This window comes from Scomber japonicus, unplaced genomic scaffold (genome assembly GCF_027409825.1).
Source record: "Scomber japonicus isolate fScoJap1 unplaced genomic scaffold, fScoJap1.pri scaffold_487, whole genome shotgun sequence".
Taxonomy (NCBI): Eukaryota; Metazoa; Chordata; class Actinopteri; order Scombriformes; family Scombridae; genus Scomber; species Scomber japonicus.
Window position 1 is genome coordinate 21,418 of NW_026518546.1, and position 12,035 is coordinate 33,452.

Below are 12,035 nucleotides of genomic sequence, written 5' to 3' on the forward strand. Positions count from 1 at the left end.
AAGCACTTTTAGTGGATGTATATTGATGTCAGATCACACTACAGCCCCAAAAAAAGCACTTTTAGTGGATGTATACTGATGTCAGATCACACTACAGCCCCAAAAAAGGAAAAAAAAAACACTTTTAGTGGATGTATACTGATGTCAGATCACACTACAGCCCAAAAAAAGGAAAAAAAAGCACTTTTAGTGGATGTATACTGATGTCAGAATAAACTACAGCCCAAAAAAATCACTTTTAGTGGATATATGCTGATGTTAGATCACACTACAGCCCAAAAAAATGGCAAAAAAGCAGTTTTAGTGGATGTATAATGATGTCAGATCACACTACAGCCCAAAAAAAGGGGGAAAAAAGCACTTTAAGTGTATGTATACTGATGTCAGATCACACTACAGACCAAAAAATAGAAAAAAAAGCACTTTTAGTGGATGTATAATGATATCAGATCACACTACAGCCCAAAAAAAGCACTTTTAGTGGATGTATACTGATGTCAGATTAAACTACAGCCCAAAAAAAGCACTTTTAGTGGATGTATACTGATGTCAGATCACACTAGAGACCAAAAAAAGGGGAAAAAAGCACTTTTAGTTGATTTATACTGATGTCAGTTTAAACTACAGCCCAAAAAGGGAAAAAAAAGCAGTTTTAGTGGATGTATACTGATGTCAGATCACACTACAGCCTGTCTCAATGCTACTAAACACTGAACCACTTTAAGTTTCCCTTTAACTCTCTCCATACAACGTCACATGTCAACAGATGGCGAGTCACGGGTTACACAACCTCAACCTCAACCTCAGCTTGTACTGATGATGATGATGATGATGATGATGAAGATGCTGGACGCTGATGTCAGGAAGCCTTGGTGTAATCTCTGCAGCACTAATTACAGTCTGCGTGCTGAGAGAGGACGAAATGTATCCTACAGATTGATTACAGTCAGCTTATACTCACAGCACATCACACAGGGCTGTATCTGCTGGATGAAATGTTCAAATATAAACCAAAGGAAAAGAAAGGAATGAATGAATAAAGATGAAAACATTATATATTTTCCCCTCTCGGAGGAAAAAGTGCTGCAGTTTGGGTTTTTTTTTTTTGGTGGTGGTTTTTATTTTTACTTATGGGAGTTTTTTTTTTATTTTTATTTGATTTTAGTCAAAGCTACAGCTCTCCTCTCCGTGTTCTGAAACAAGGCTCGGATCAGGCTCTTCACCTCCGAGCTGGAGAACTCGGACGCCAGCGGACCTTTGCCGTCGGCCCACCTGCGGAGAGGAAACGATGACGTCATCAGCAAATTATACAAAGATCAATGCAATGCCATGAGAGGGAAAGAAAAGGGATCATGGTTGGAGTTTCTTTTTACATGAGGGTCGGTTTAGTTGTCATAAAGAGAACTACACAGCTTGAGGTTATCGCCATTTGAGCTTGAAGAGAATTGCATTATGGGAATTGTAGTAGCAAGAGTGCAAAGTCAGGATGTCTTAGCTTCCTTTCCTTCCTCCTTCCATCCTTCCCTTCCTTCTTCCTCCATCCTACCTTCTTCCTTCCATCCTTCCTCCTTTCCTTCCTTCTTCCCCCCTTCCTCCTCCCTCCTTTCCTTCCTTCTTCCTCCCTTCCATCCTTCCTTCCTCCCTCCCTCCCTCCTTTGCTTCCTTCCTTCCTCCCTCCCTCCCTCCTTTGCTTCCTTCTTCCATCCTTCCTTCCTCCCTCCTTTCCTTCCTTCTTACTCCCTCCCTCCCTTCCATCCTTCCTTCTTCCTCCCTTCCATCCTTCCTTCCTCCCTCCCTCCTTTGCTTCCTTCCTTCCTCCCTCCCTCCTTTGCTTCCTTCTTCCATCCTTCCATCCTCCCTTCTTACTCCCTCCCTCCCTTCCATCCTTCCTTCTTCCTCCCTTCCATCCTTTCTTCCTCCCTACTTTCCTTCCTTCTTCCTCCCTGCCTTCTTTCCTACGTCCTTTCTTCCATCCTCCCTCCATCCCTTCCATCCTTCCTCCATCCTTTCTTCCTCCCTCCCTTCCATCCTTCCTCCTCCCTTCCCTTCCTCCCTCCTCTCCTTCTTTCTTCCTCTCTCCTCTCTTCCATCCTCCCTCCCTCCCTCCCTCCTTTCCTTCCTTCTACCTCCCTTCCATTCTTTCATCCTTTCCTCCCTCCCTCCCTCCCCTGTTTATATATTCTGATTAAACTCGAGTATCGGTCGGGCCGTAGTTTGTTGGTACCTGTCGACGATCTCCTGCAGGTTTGCCCTCAGCACGATGACCAGCTCTTTGAAGGAGCTCCACTTCTTCACGTAGACGGGAACTTCCTCCTGATACTTCCTGTTCTTGTTCTCTTCGGCCAGAGGGATGAAGACCAGCGGACCTTCTTCGATGATGGTCTGACACAGTGTGTGGAGGTGCTCTCCATCCTCGGAGGAAATATCCTGGTGGAGAGATTAAGATCTTAATTAAGTTAGGACTAAATAACAATAATCTATCATAATGAACACTATGAATAAACAGTCTTTATAGGTCTGCACAGCCTTCCCAAGACTGTAGAGTGGTGCTTTATTTACCTCATATATTATCTTTGGCCAGTAATAGGGAAGGCATTCAATGGTAAGCTTAATTTTGGAGTAACTTACATTAATTAGCTGCAGTTGATACAATCTGCTGCCATTGCTGTCAATTTTTGTGTTTTAATTTGTTCTCTCATTATTTTTATTCATTTTCTTGAATAATTAGATTTATTGATTAGCTACTATCATTTATTTTTTCTTACTCTGCCATTATTTTAATTACTTCTTTTATTTATTTTAATTTCTTTATCTAGCTCGGTCCCAGATCTACGAAAGCGCATTGCATTCACTGGATAGAAAAAAATTCAACACCTTATCTCGTAATTACGAGATCTTTTCACATAAAACAAGCAGCATTTGGATGCTTTTCAATAGCTGTGAAAACACAAAGGCAGAATATAATTATATAATTATAATTATTTATGATTATTTTCACTCTATACAGGTAATCTTTGTTTTATTTGTCCAGATTTCACTTTTTATAAAAGCAACCGACTGATAAAAGCAATCAATTAATTAATCAATCATCAATTTGGGTGATAATCAGTCGACCCCCACTGTAGAGTGTAACACCTAATGTGGCACCTTTTTCTTATCTCGTAATTACGAGAAAAGATCTCAAATTTTTTTTTTTCATCCGTAGAATGCAATGCACTTCCGTACAGATGTGCCAGATTCAGAAGATATTTTACTATTGAAAAAATGAAATAATTCCCCATTAGTGACTGAAACAGGTTATATTTGTCCTTTCTACAATATTAACACCTCTGAATTAGTATCAGACAATTCAACCTAGAGCAGGGGGGTCAAACTCATTTTCATTCAAGGGCCACATACAGACCCATTTGATCTCATGTGGGCCGGATCATTAAAAAGAGGAAAGGAAGGAAGGAAGGAAGGAAGGAAGGAAGGAAGGAAGGAAGGAAGGAAAAGAAGACTGGAAAGAAAGATGGAAGAAAGGGAGGAAAGAAGGACAGATGGATGGAAGGATGGAAGGATGGAAGGAAGGAAGGAAGGAAGGAAGGATGGATGGAAGGAAGGAAGGAAGGAAATATGAAAGGAAGGATGGAAGAAAGAAAAAGGAGACAGGAAGGAAAAGAGGAAGGAAGGAAGGAAGTAAGGATAGAAGGAAGGAAGGACAGACGAAAGGAAGGAAGAAAGGAAGGAAGGAAGGAAGGAAGGAAGGAAATATGAAAGGAAGGACGAAAGAAAGAAAAAGGAGACAGGAAGGAAAAGGGGAAGGAAAGAAGGAAGTAAGGATAGAAGGAAGGAAGGACAGACGAAATGAAGGAAGAAAGGAAGGAAGGACGGAAAATGGAAAAGAAGACAGGAAAGAGAGATGGAAGAAAGGGAGGAAGGAAGAAAGGAAGGAAGGAAAGTGGGCCGGATTGGACCCCTCTCAGGACAAACCTCTAGCATCATAATCTTGGAGATCATTTCAGCGATGGCCGTGTTGAGCAGGTTTCCCATCGCTTTGCAGTAGATGCTAACAGGAAGAACGTCCTGCCACACCGTCCCCAGCTGCTTCAGCTGATGGATGACCTGCAGCCAAGAAGAAGACAAGAAGAAGAAACAGATGAAGAGTCAGTTAAAAAAACGACTAAATCCAGAGCGAAAGAGGTGAATCAATGGCGCTTTTCCACTACACAGTTCCAGCACTACTCGACTCGCCCCGACTCGGCACGGTTCCAGGAACGACCTTTTCCATTAAGAAAAAGTACCTCCTCAACGTGGGTGGGAGTGGGTCGTCATAGCAACGGCTCCGCGATACTGCCATGACTTCGTTTTATACGTGACACAAACACATAAACAATGAAGGACATGGAAGTGATGGTGTACTTGCTGCTGTATGTGTCTTTCTGTCACACACAAAGCAAAGAGAAGAGAAAGTTTCCTTCCAGTCTTCTTTTCCTTCATTCCCTCCTTCGCTCTGTCCTTCCTGTCTTTTTTTCCTTTTCCTTCCTTCCCTCTGTCCTTCCCGTCTTCTTTTCCTTCCTTCCTTCCTTCCTTCGTTCTTCCCTTCCTTCCTTCTTTTCTTTCCTTCCTTCCTTCCTTTCTTCCTTCTTTCCTTCCTTTCTTCCTTCTTTCCTTCCTTTCTTCCTTCCTTCCTTCTTTCCTTCCTTTCTTTCTTCTTTCCTTCCTTCTTTCCTTCATTCTTTTCCTTCCTTCCTTCCTTCCTGCTGCTGAATGTGCCTTTCTGTCACACACAAAGCAAAGAGAAGAGAAACCGAATCGCTGTAACGCTGTTGCCGGTATTTAAAAATGGCGGGTTTGATTCTTGTGTGGGACGGCTCATGACTCTTCCAGTGACAACTCTTCTGACCAATCAGTGGCCAGCAGTCTGATGACGTCACATTTTAGTATCAGCTCGGCTCGCTTGGAACCTCAGCAGAGCAGGTACTAAAAAAGTACCAGGTACCAGCTACTATCCCTAGTGGAAACGCAAGAAAAACCCGAGCCGAGGCGAGTCGAGCCGTGCTGGAACTGTGTAGTGGAAAAGGGTTTTACTTCCTCTCACCTGTCTCACTGCTTTGCTCGCTGCGATGTAGTTGTCTTCGTCGTCCAGGTTACAGAAGTTGTGAGCGGTGGAAAGTCTCTCTAGCAGTTCGGCTCTCTGGACGTTCAGCTGAGCTAAGAAGCACTGAGCACCTGATAAACACACACAGTCATTCATAATTACACTAAAGATGTTCATTTTCCCTCTTTCATTTATTTTTACACACAAAATACATCTAACTCTAAATAAAATCTTTAAAAACACCTGTTAAAAGCCCTTTTTATGACTTATCTTTTAAGATCCTGATTCTTTGTTGTTGTAAAAGTTTGAGATCCAATATTTGTCCTGAAGGAGGCGCTAAAGGAAAAAGCTAAAAGCATGAATGCGCTCTACAAAGTTCATTTTTCATATGCCTGATTTTTATATATATTATATATGTATATTTTTTCGGGGGGTTTTTTGCCTTTAATGTACAGGACAGTGGAGATAGACAGGAAACGGGAGGCAGAGACAGGGGGAATGACATGCAGGATAAGACCGCTCGGTGCAGGATTCGAACCGGGGTCGCCTGCAACAAGGACTACAGCCTCAACACATGGGGCGGGTGCTCTACCCCCATCTGCCTGATATTTAACATTTTGTGTGAAGCAGGGTTATAATTAACTCAAACTAAGACTAAAAGAAGACGAGATCTAAATAAAAACGTACAATGAACAAAGCAAAACTAACTAAAACTGAATTGAAATAAAATCATCAATCTCTGTACTGAATTTAACCACATTGTGGCCATCAGCTATAAAAAAAAAACTTTGCTTACCCAGTTTCCTGAATCCAGGCACCATGTCGACAAACGTTGCGATGCCCTCGCTGAGCGGGTGCGGCAGGTCTGCTCTGAAGTGGTGGCCGAGGGTGAGCAGGTGGTGAGCCAGGTACATGCAGTTATTGTGCTGGATGGCAGCCAGGTGAGGAAACTTCAGCAGGTTCTCCCTGAGCAACAAGAAGAGGCAACCGGTTACGCCTAACAGGTTAAAGACCGTGTAAAGTGAATTCAGACATTTTCTTCTAAACTCATTAAATAGGTCATAAATGTATTTCTAAAAAAAAGGTGTAAAAAGCATTTCAACCATTTAGATTTGAATTGTGGAGCTAGGCTTCACAAACTGTGTTTCAACATTTCTGTGTTCAGGATTTAGTGATTAGCATAAACCCGCCCCTGCTGCTGTAGAGGTAGAAATACATTCAGCACACACTACTACTACAGTCTACAGTTAGCCAGTTAGCTGAGCTAGCCGCCGTGCTAGCAGCTGAGTTAGTCGCCGAGCTAGCAGCTGAGCTAGCCGCCAAGTTAGCTGCCGAGCTGGCCGCCGAGTTAGCCACTGAGCTACCAGCTGAGTTAGCCGCCGAGCTAGCAGCAGAAAGCTCTCAGACGTAGCGTCCATGTTTCTGGTAGAGGTGGTGACTTTGATTGACAGGTGACACTTGGTAGGGGGCGGGGCTTCAGCGTTTAGGAGCAGAGAAAGAGGCTGATTTTTACATTTAAGTCTAATTTCATATACTTGGCGATTTTTTTAAATCATTCAAATTTTGCAGGGTGGTTAACAACACACTTTTCTGTGGTATGTCAAACTCAGAACACATATTTGTTCTTACTTTACACGGACTTTAAATGTGTTGGTGTTGTTGTGTTTTAATGGAGAGATTCTTACTTGTGGTACGTCGGCACGACATCGTAGAACAGCTGGAACATGTTTCTCACCGTGAAGAAGAGCTGTAACGCACTGAAAAGAAAAAAAACCAGGAAAACCTTTTTATTGAATCTGTTGTGATAAGTTTAAACTCTTCTTCCTTCCTCCCTCCTTCTCTCTTTCTTTCTTCTGTCCTTCTTTCCTTCCTTCCTCTTTTCCTTTCACCCTCCCTCTCTCCCTCCTTCTTCCTTCCCTTCCTTCTTCCTTCCTCCCTCCCTCCTTTCCTTCCTTCTTCCTCCCTACAGGAAGACAGGAGAAACGAAAGGAAGAAAAGAAGGAAGGGAGGAAGGAAGAAAGGAAATAAGAAGGGAAGGAAGGAAAGACAGACAAAAGGAAGTAGGGAAGAAAGGTAGGAAGGACAGAAAGAAAGAAGGAAGGACAGACGGAAGAAAGGTATGAAGGAACGAAGAAAGGAAGGAAAGTGGGCCGGATTGCACCCCTCAGAGGGGCCGGTTCTGGCCCACGGGCCGCATGTTTGGCACCTCTGCTTTACAGCTTTATATTATAGGACCCTTCTTTCCCTCCTTCCTTCCTTCTTCCTCTCTTCCTTTCTTTCCTCCCTCCCTCCCTTCTTTTCTTCCTTCCTTTTTCCTCTCTTCCTCCCTCCCTCCTTTCCTTCCTTCCTTCCTTTTTCCCTCTCTTCCTTCCTCCCTCCTTTCCTTCCTTCTTCCTCTCTCCCTCCCTTGACAAAAGGAGGGTTAACCCATAATCTGTAGTGATAAGTTTAAACTCTTCCTGCCTGCTGGTCTAACTGCAGGATCCAGTGAGTGTTAAAAACTTGTGTAACCTTGATATCACCTGCAAAAAATGTGCAAGCTGATCTACTTAAGGCCCATTTATGCACAACGGACATACGAAAATGTATCCGTCCTTTTCAAACGATGTTACCGTCACTGCTCACATACTTCCATGCGTCCTTTACGTTGCCATGGATACACCAATACATCCACCAGGGGGCAGCACAGAGTCAAACGTTTATGAAACAACAACAAACTCAAAAACAAACATGTGGAGGAGATATTGATAATGATAATATATTATTATTATAATAATAATCGATAATAATTTCCTTCCTTCTTCCTTTCCTCCTTCCTCCCTCTTTTCTTTCCTTGACTCGAGGACAACAGGAGGGTTAAGACACGAAACCCTCATTTAAATACTGCTGTCTGCACCTGTTTTCATTTACAGTTATTCTTAGTCACCTGCAAAACACAACTTCCTTCCTCCTTCCCTTCCTTCTTTACTCCCTCCCTTCTTCCTTCCTCCCTCCTCTCCTTCCCTCCTTTCCTCCCTTCCTTTCCTCCCCTTCTTTCCTTCCTTCCTCCCTTCTTCCTCCCTTCTTCCTCTCTTCCTGCCTTCACTCGAGGACAACAGGATGTTTAAGACATAAAACCCTAAATACTTCTGTCTGCTCCTGTTGTCATTTACAGTTAGTAGTCTTTATTTGGGATCTTAGTGAATCCAACGTGTATAAAATAATCTTAAATCATGCTGAAACTTTACAGCAGAGGAGTCAAACTCATTTTCATTAAAGGGCCACATACAGACCAATTTGATCTCATGTGGGCCGGATGATTAAAAAGATGGAGGGAAAGAAGGAAGGAAGGAAAGAAGGGAAGAAGGAAGGAAAGAAGGGAGGAAGGAAGGGAAGACAGACAAAAAGGAAGTAGGGAAGGAAGGTAGGAAGGACAGACAGAAAGAAGGAAGGACAGACGGAAGAAAGGGAGGAAGGAACGACAGAAGAAAGGAAAGAAGGGAGGAAGGAAGAAAGGAAATAAGAAGGGAAGGAAGGAAAGACACACAAAAGGACAGAGAAAGAAGGAAGGACAGACGGAAGAAAGGGAGGAAGTAACAAAGAAAGGAAGTAAGGACAGATGGAAAGAAGGGAGGAAAAAAGAAAGGAAGGAAAGAAGGAAGTACAGATAGAAGGAAGGAAAGTGGACCGGATTGCACCCCTCGGCGGGGCCGGTTCTGGCCCACGGGCCGCATGTTTGACACCTCTGCTCTAAAGCTTCACATGATAGGACTCTAACAGTGGGATTATGACATCATGGTGTCAGGCACGAGCTCTCTGCGGACGACACTGAAGTCTCTGATCACTATAAACTCACCATTGTGTGGAGCTGCCGACGGCCTCACACAGCGTGTTGAGAGCCAGCTCCATCAGCTGCTGCACTGACTCACTGATGCGACAGGCTGGCAGACGCAGGCTCCACGCCGACAGCTGCTTGGCGTTCTCCATCGTCGTCTCGGCCTTTATGGTCTCCTGCTTCACCTTCAGCACCTCTGAAGACGGAGCAGGCAGCTTGGGGAGACGCAGCTTGGAGTCTGGTGTGATCTAAAGCAGGAAGATTGAGAACGATATTGTAAGGCGATTTAGGGGCCAAACGATCTCAAAACTAATAAAAATTGAGGGGAAACGATTTTTAATAATAATGAGATAGCGCTCAATAACAAAGGTTTTATTTTGAAAAGCTTTGACAGGAAGCCACCAGAGCTCTGTTAGTTTGACAGAAGCTGAAACACACGGCGAAATGTTTTAACTGTCTGCCTGCGTCAGACGATGCTGAGTTTACTGACTGATTATTAAAAACCAGGAAGTGATGTGAGTGAACTGTCGTCATGGTAACTCGCTCAGCTCTGATATCTCTGCACATTTCGTGCTGTGTGTTGCGTTAACCCTCCTGTTGTCCTCGAGTCAAGTCAGGAAGGGAGGAAGAAGGAAGGAAAGGAGGAAGAAGGAAGGAAAGGAGGGAGAGAGGGAAGGAAAGAAGGAAGGAGGGAGAGAAGGAAGGGAGTGAAGGAAAAGAGGGAGGGAGGAAGGAGGGTAAGAGGGAGCCACAAAGAAGGAAGGAAGGAGGGAGGGAAGGAAAGGAGGGAGGAAGGAAAGGAGGAAGAAGGAAGAAAGGGAGGAAAGAAGGACAGAAGGAAGGAAGGAAGGAAGGAAGGAGGAAGGGGAGGGAAGGAAAGGAGGGAGGGAGAGAGGAAGGAAGGAAGGAAAGAAGGAAAGAAGGAAGGAAAGAAGGAAAGAAGGAAGGAAAGGAGGGAGGAAGGAAGGAAGGAAGAAGGAAGGAAAGAAGGTAGGAGGGAGGCAGGAAAGAAGGAAGGAAGGAAGGAAGGAAGGGAGGAAGGGAGGGACAGAAGGAAGGAAGGAAGGAAGGAAGGAGGGACGTACTTTAACCGTGTTGTGCATTTTAGAAGTCATGAGTTTACGAGCCGCCACGATGACATCTTTGCACTTCTTGCTGGCGAAGTGACAGTTGACGTCTCTCGCGTATTTGAGCAGATCTGTGGAGTCGCCTTTCAGATACTCCATCTTCTTTAGAGACTTCTCAAACTCCTCCGTTTCCTTAATCACCTAAAAAAAAAAAAAAAAAACAGACGTCAAAACTGCTCATAGAAGTAATCATCTGTTCATGTGGCCATTTTTTAATGTAATAAGCTGATGGAGAGAGAGAGAGAGAGAGAGAGAGGAGGAGAGAGAGAGAGAGAGAGAGAGAGAGAGAGAGAGAGAGAGAGAGAGAGAGAGAGAGAGAGAGAGAGAGAGAGAGAGAGAGAGAGAGAGAGGAGAGAGAGAGAGAGAGAGAGAGAGAGAGGAGAGAGAGAGGGAAGGAAGGAAGGAAATGAGTAAGGAGGGATGGAGGAAAAGAGGAAGGAGAGAAGGAATGAAGGAAGGAAGGAAAGAAGGAATGAGAGAAGGAAGAAAAATGATTAAGGAGGGATGGAGGAAAAGAGGAAGGAAGGAAGGAAGGGGGAGGAAAGAAGGAAAAGAGGAAGGAGAGAAGGAAGGAAGGAAGGAAGGGGGAGGAAAGAAGGAAGGAGGGATGGAGGAAAAGAGGAAGGAGAGAAGGAAGGAAGGAAGGAAGGAAGGAAAGGGGGAGGAAAGAAGGAAGGAGGAAAGAAGGAAAAGAGGAAGGAGAGAAGGAAGGAATGAAGGAAGGAAGGAAGGGGGAGGAATGGAGGTAAAGAGGAAGGAGAGAAGGAAGGAAGGAAGGAAGGAAGGAAATGAGTAAGGAGGGATGGATGAAAAGAGGAAGGAGAGAAGGAAGGAAGGAAGGAAATGAGTAAGGAGGGATGGATGAAAAGAGGAAGGAGAGAAGGAAGGAAGGAAGGAAATGAGTAAGGAGGGATGGATGAAAAGAGGAAGGAGAGCGTACGGTGTTGTATTTCTCAGCTGGCTGCTGTTGGTCGGGATGGAGTAGAGGAGACACTCGTGGATGATGCACTGAGAGATTTCCTCCCAGATCATCTCCCCTAAGATAGCCGAGAGCTTCTTGTTGCCGATGGCAACGTCTGGAAATTTAAAAAAAAAACAACACTAAGTAATAAACACTTCATATCCTGCAGGTCTGATTTAACTGTTCCTTCTTTCCTCCCTTCCTTTCCTTCTTTCCTCCCTCCCCCCTTCTCTCTGTCTTTCCTCCCTTCCTTCCTCTCTCCTTTCCTTTCCTCCCTCCTTTACTTTACTCCCTTCCTTCTTTCCTTCCTTCCCCCTTCCTTCATTCCTTTACTCCCTTCCTTCCTCCTTTCCTACCTTCTGTCCCTCCTTTCCTACCTTCCTTCTTCTTCCCTCCTTCTTTCCTTCCTCCCTCCCCCTTGTCTCTTTCTTTCCTCCCTCCTCCTCCGTCGTTCCTTCCTTCCTTTCCATCCTTCTTTCCTTTCCTCCCTCCCTCTCCTTCCTTATTTCTTCCTCCCTTCCTTCCTTCCTTCCTCCCTCCATCCTTTCCTTTCTTCTTCCTCCCTCCCTTCCATCCTTCTTTCTTCCTTTCCTCCCTTCCTTCCGTCTTTCATTCCTTCCTCCCTCCCTCCCTCTTTTCCTTTCCTCAAATTTCCTCTGCTGACTCATGACTCATGCTTAAGTTGTGTCACCGTACCGAGGAGGTGCGAGTGGAGCGTCTTGAGCACCAGGAGCAGTTTCCTGTAGACCTGCGAGGGAGGGAGTCCTTTCCTCCCTCCTTTCCTTCCTTCCTCCCTCCCTCCTTTCCTTCCTTCTCTCTTCCTTTCCTCCCCTCCTTCCTACCTGCCTCCCTCCTTCTTTCCTCCCTCCGTCGTTCCTTCCTTTCCTCCCTCCCTTCCTTTTTCCTCCCTCCCTCCCTCCTTTCCTTCCTTCTTCCTCCCTTCCATCCTTCTTTCTTCCTTTCCTCCCTCCCCCCCTTCTCTTTTCCTTTCTATCTCCCTCCATCCTTCCTTCTTTACTTTCCTTTACTCCCTTCCTTCCTTCTTCCTCCCTC

At 44.7% G+C, this 12,035-nt stretch overlaps 1 protein-coding gene across 1 annotated transcript; it reads right to left on the reverse strand.

Moving 5' to 3' along the window:
* Positions 1–1,044: 1,044 nt before the first annotated feature.
* Positions 1,045–11,736, reverse strand: LOC128354718 (centromere/kinetochore protein zw10 homolog; the record flags this gene model as incomplete). Its single annotated transcript, XM_053314892.1, is given in 11 exon segments — positions 1,045–1,272; positions 2,225–2,427; positions 3,973–4,104; positions 5,081–5,211; positions 5,877–6,046; positions 6,766–6,837; positions 8,916–9,142; positions 9,980–10,162; positions 10,962–10,975; positions 10,978–11,097; positions 11,679–11,736. Coding segments are annotated over 11 exon segments (1,431 nt in total), but the record flags the coding sequence as incomplete, so codon positions are not given.
* Between the last annotated feature and the right edge of the window lie 299 nt (positions 11,737–12,035).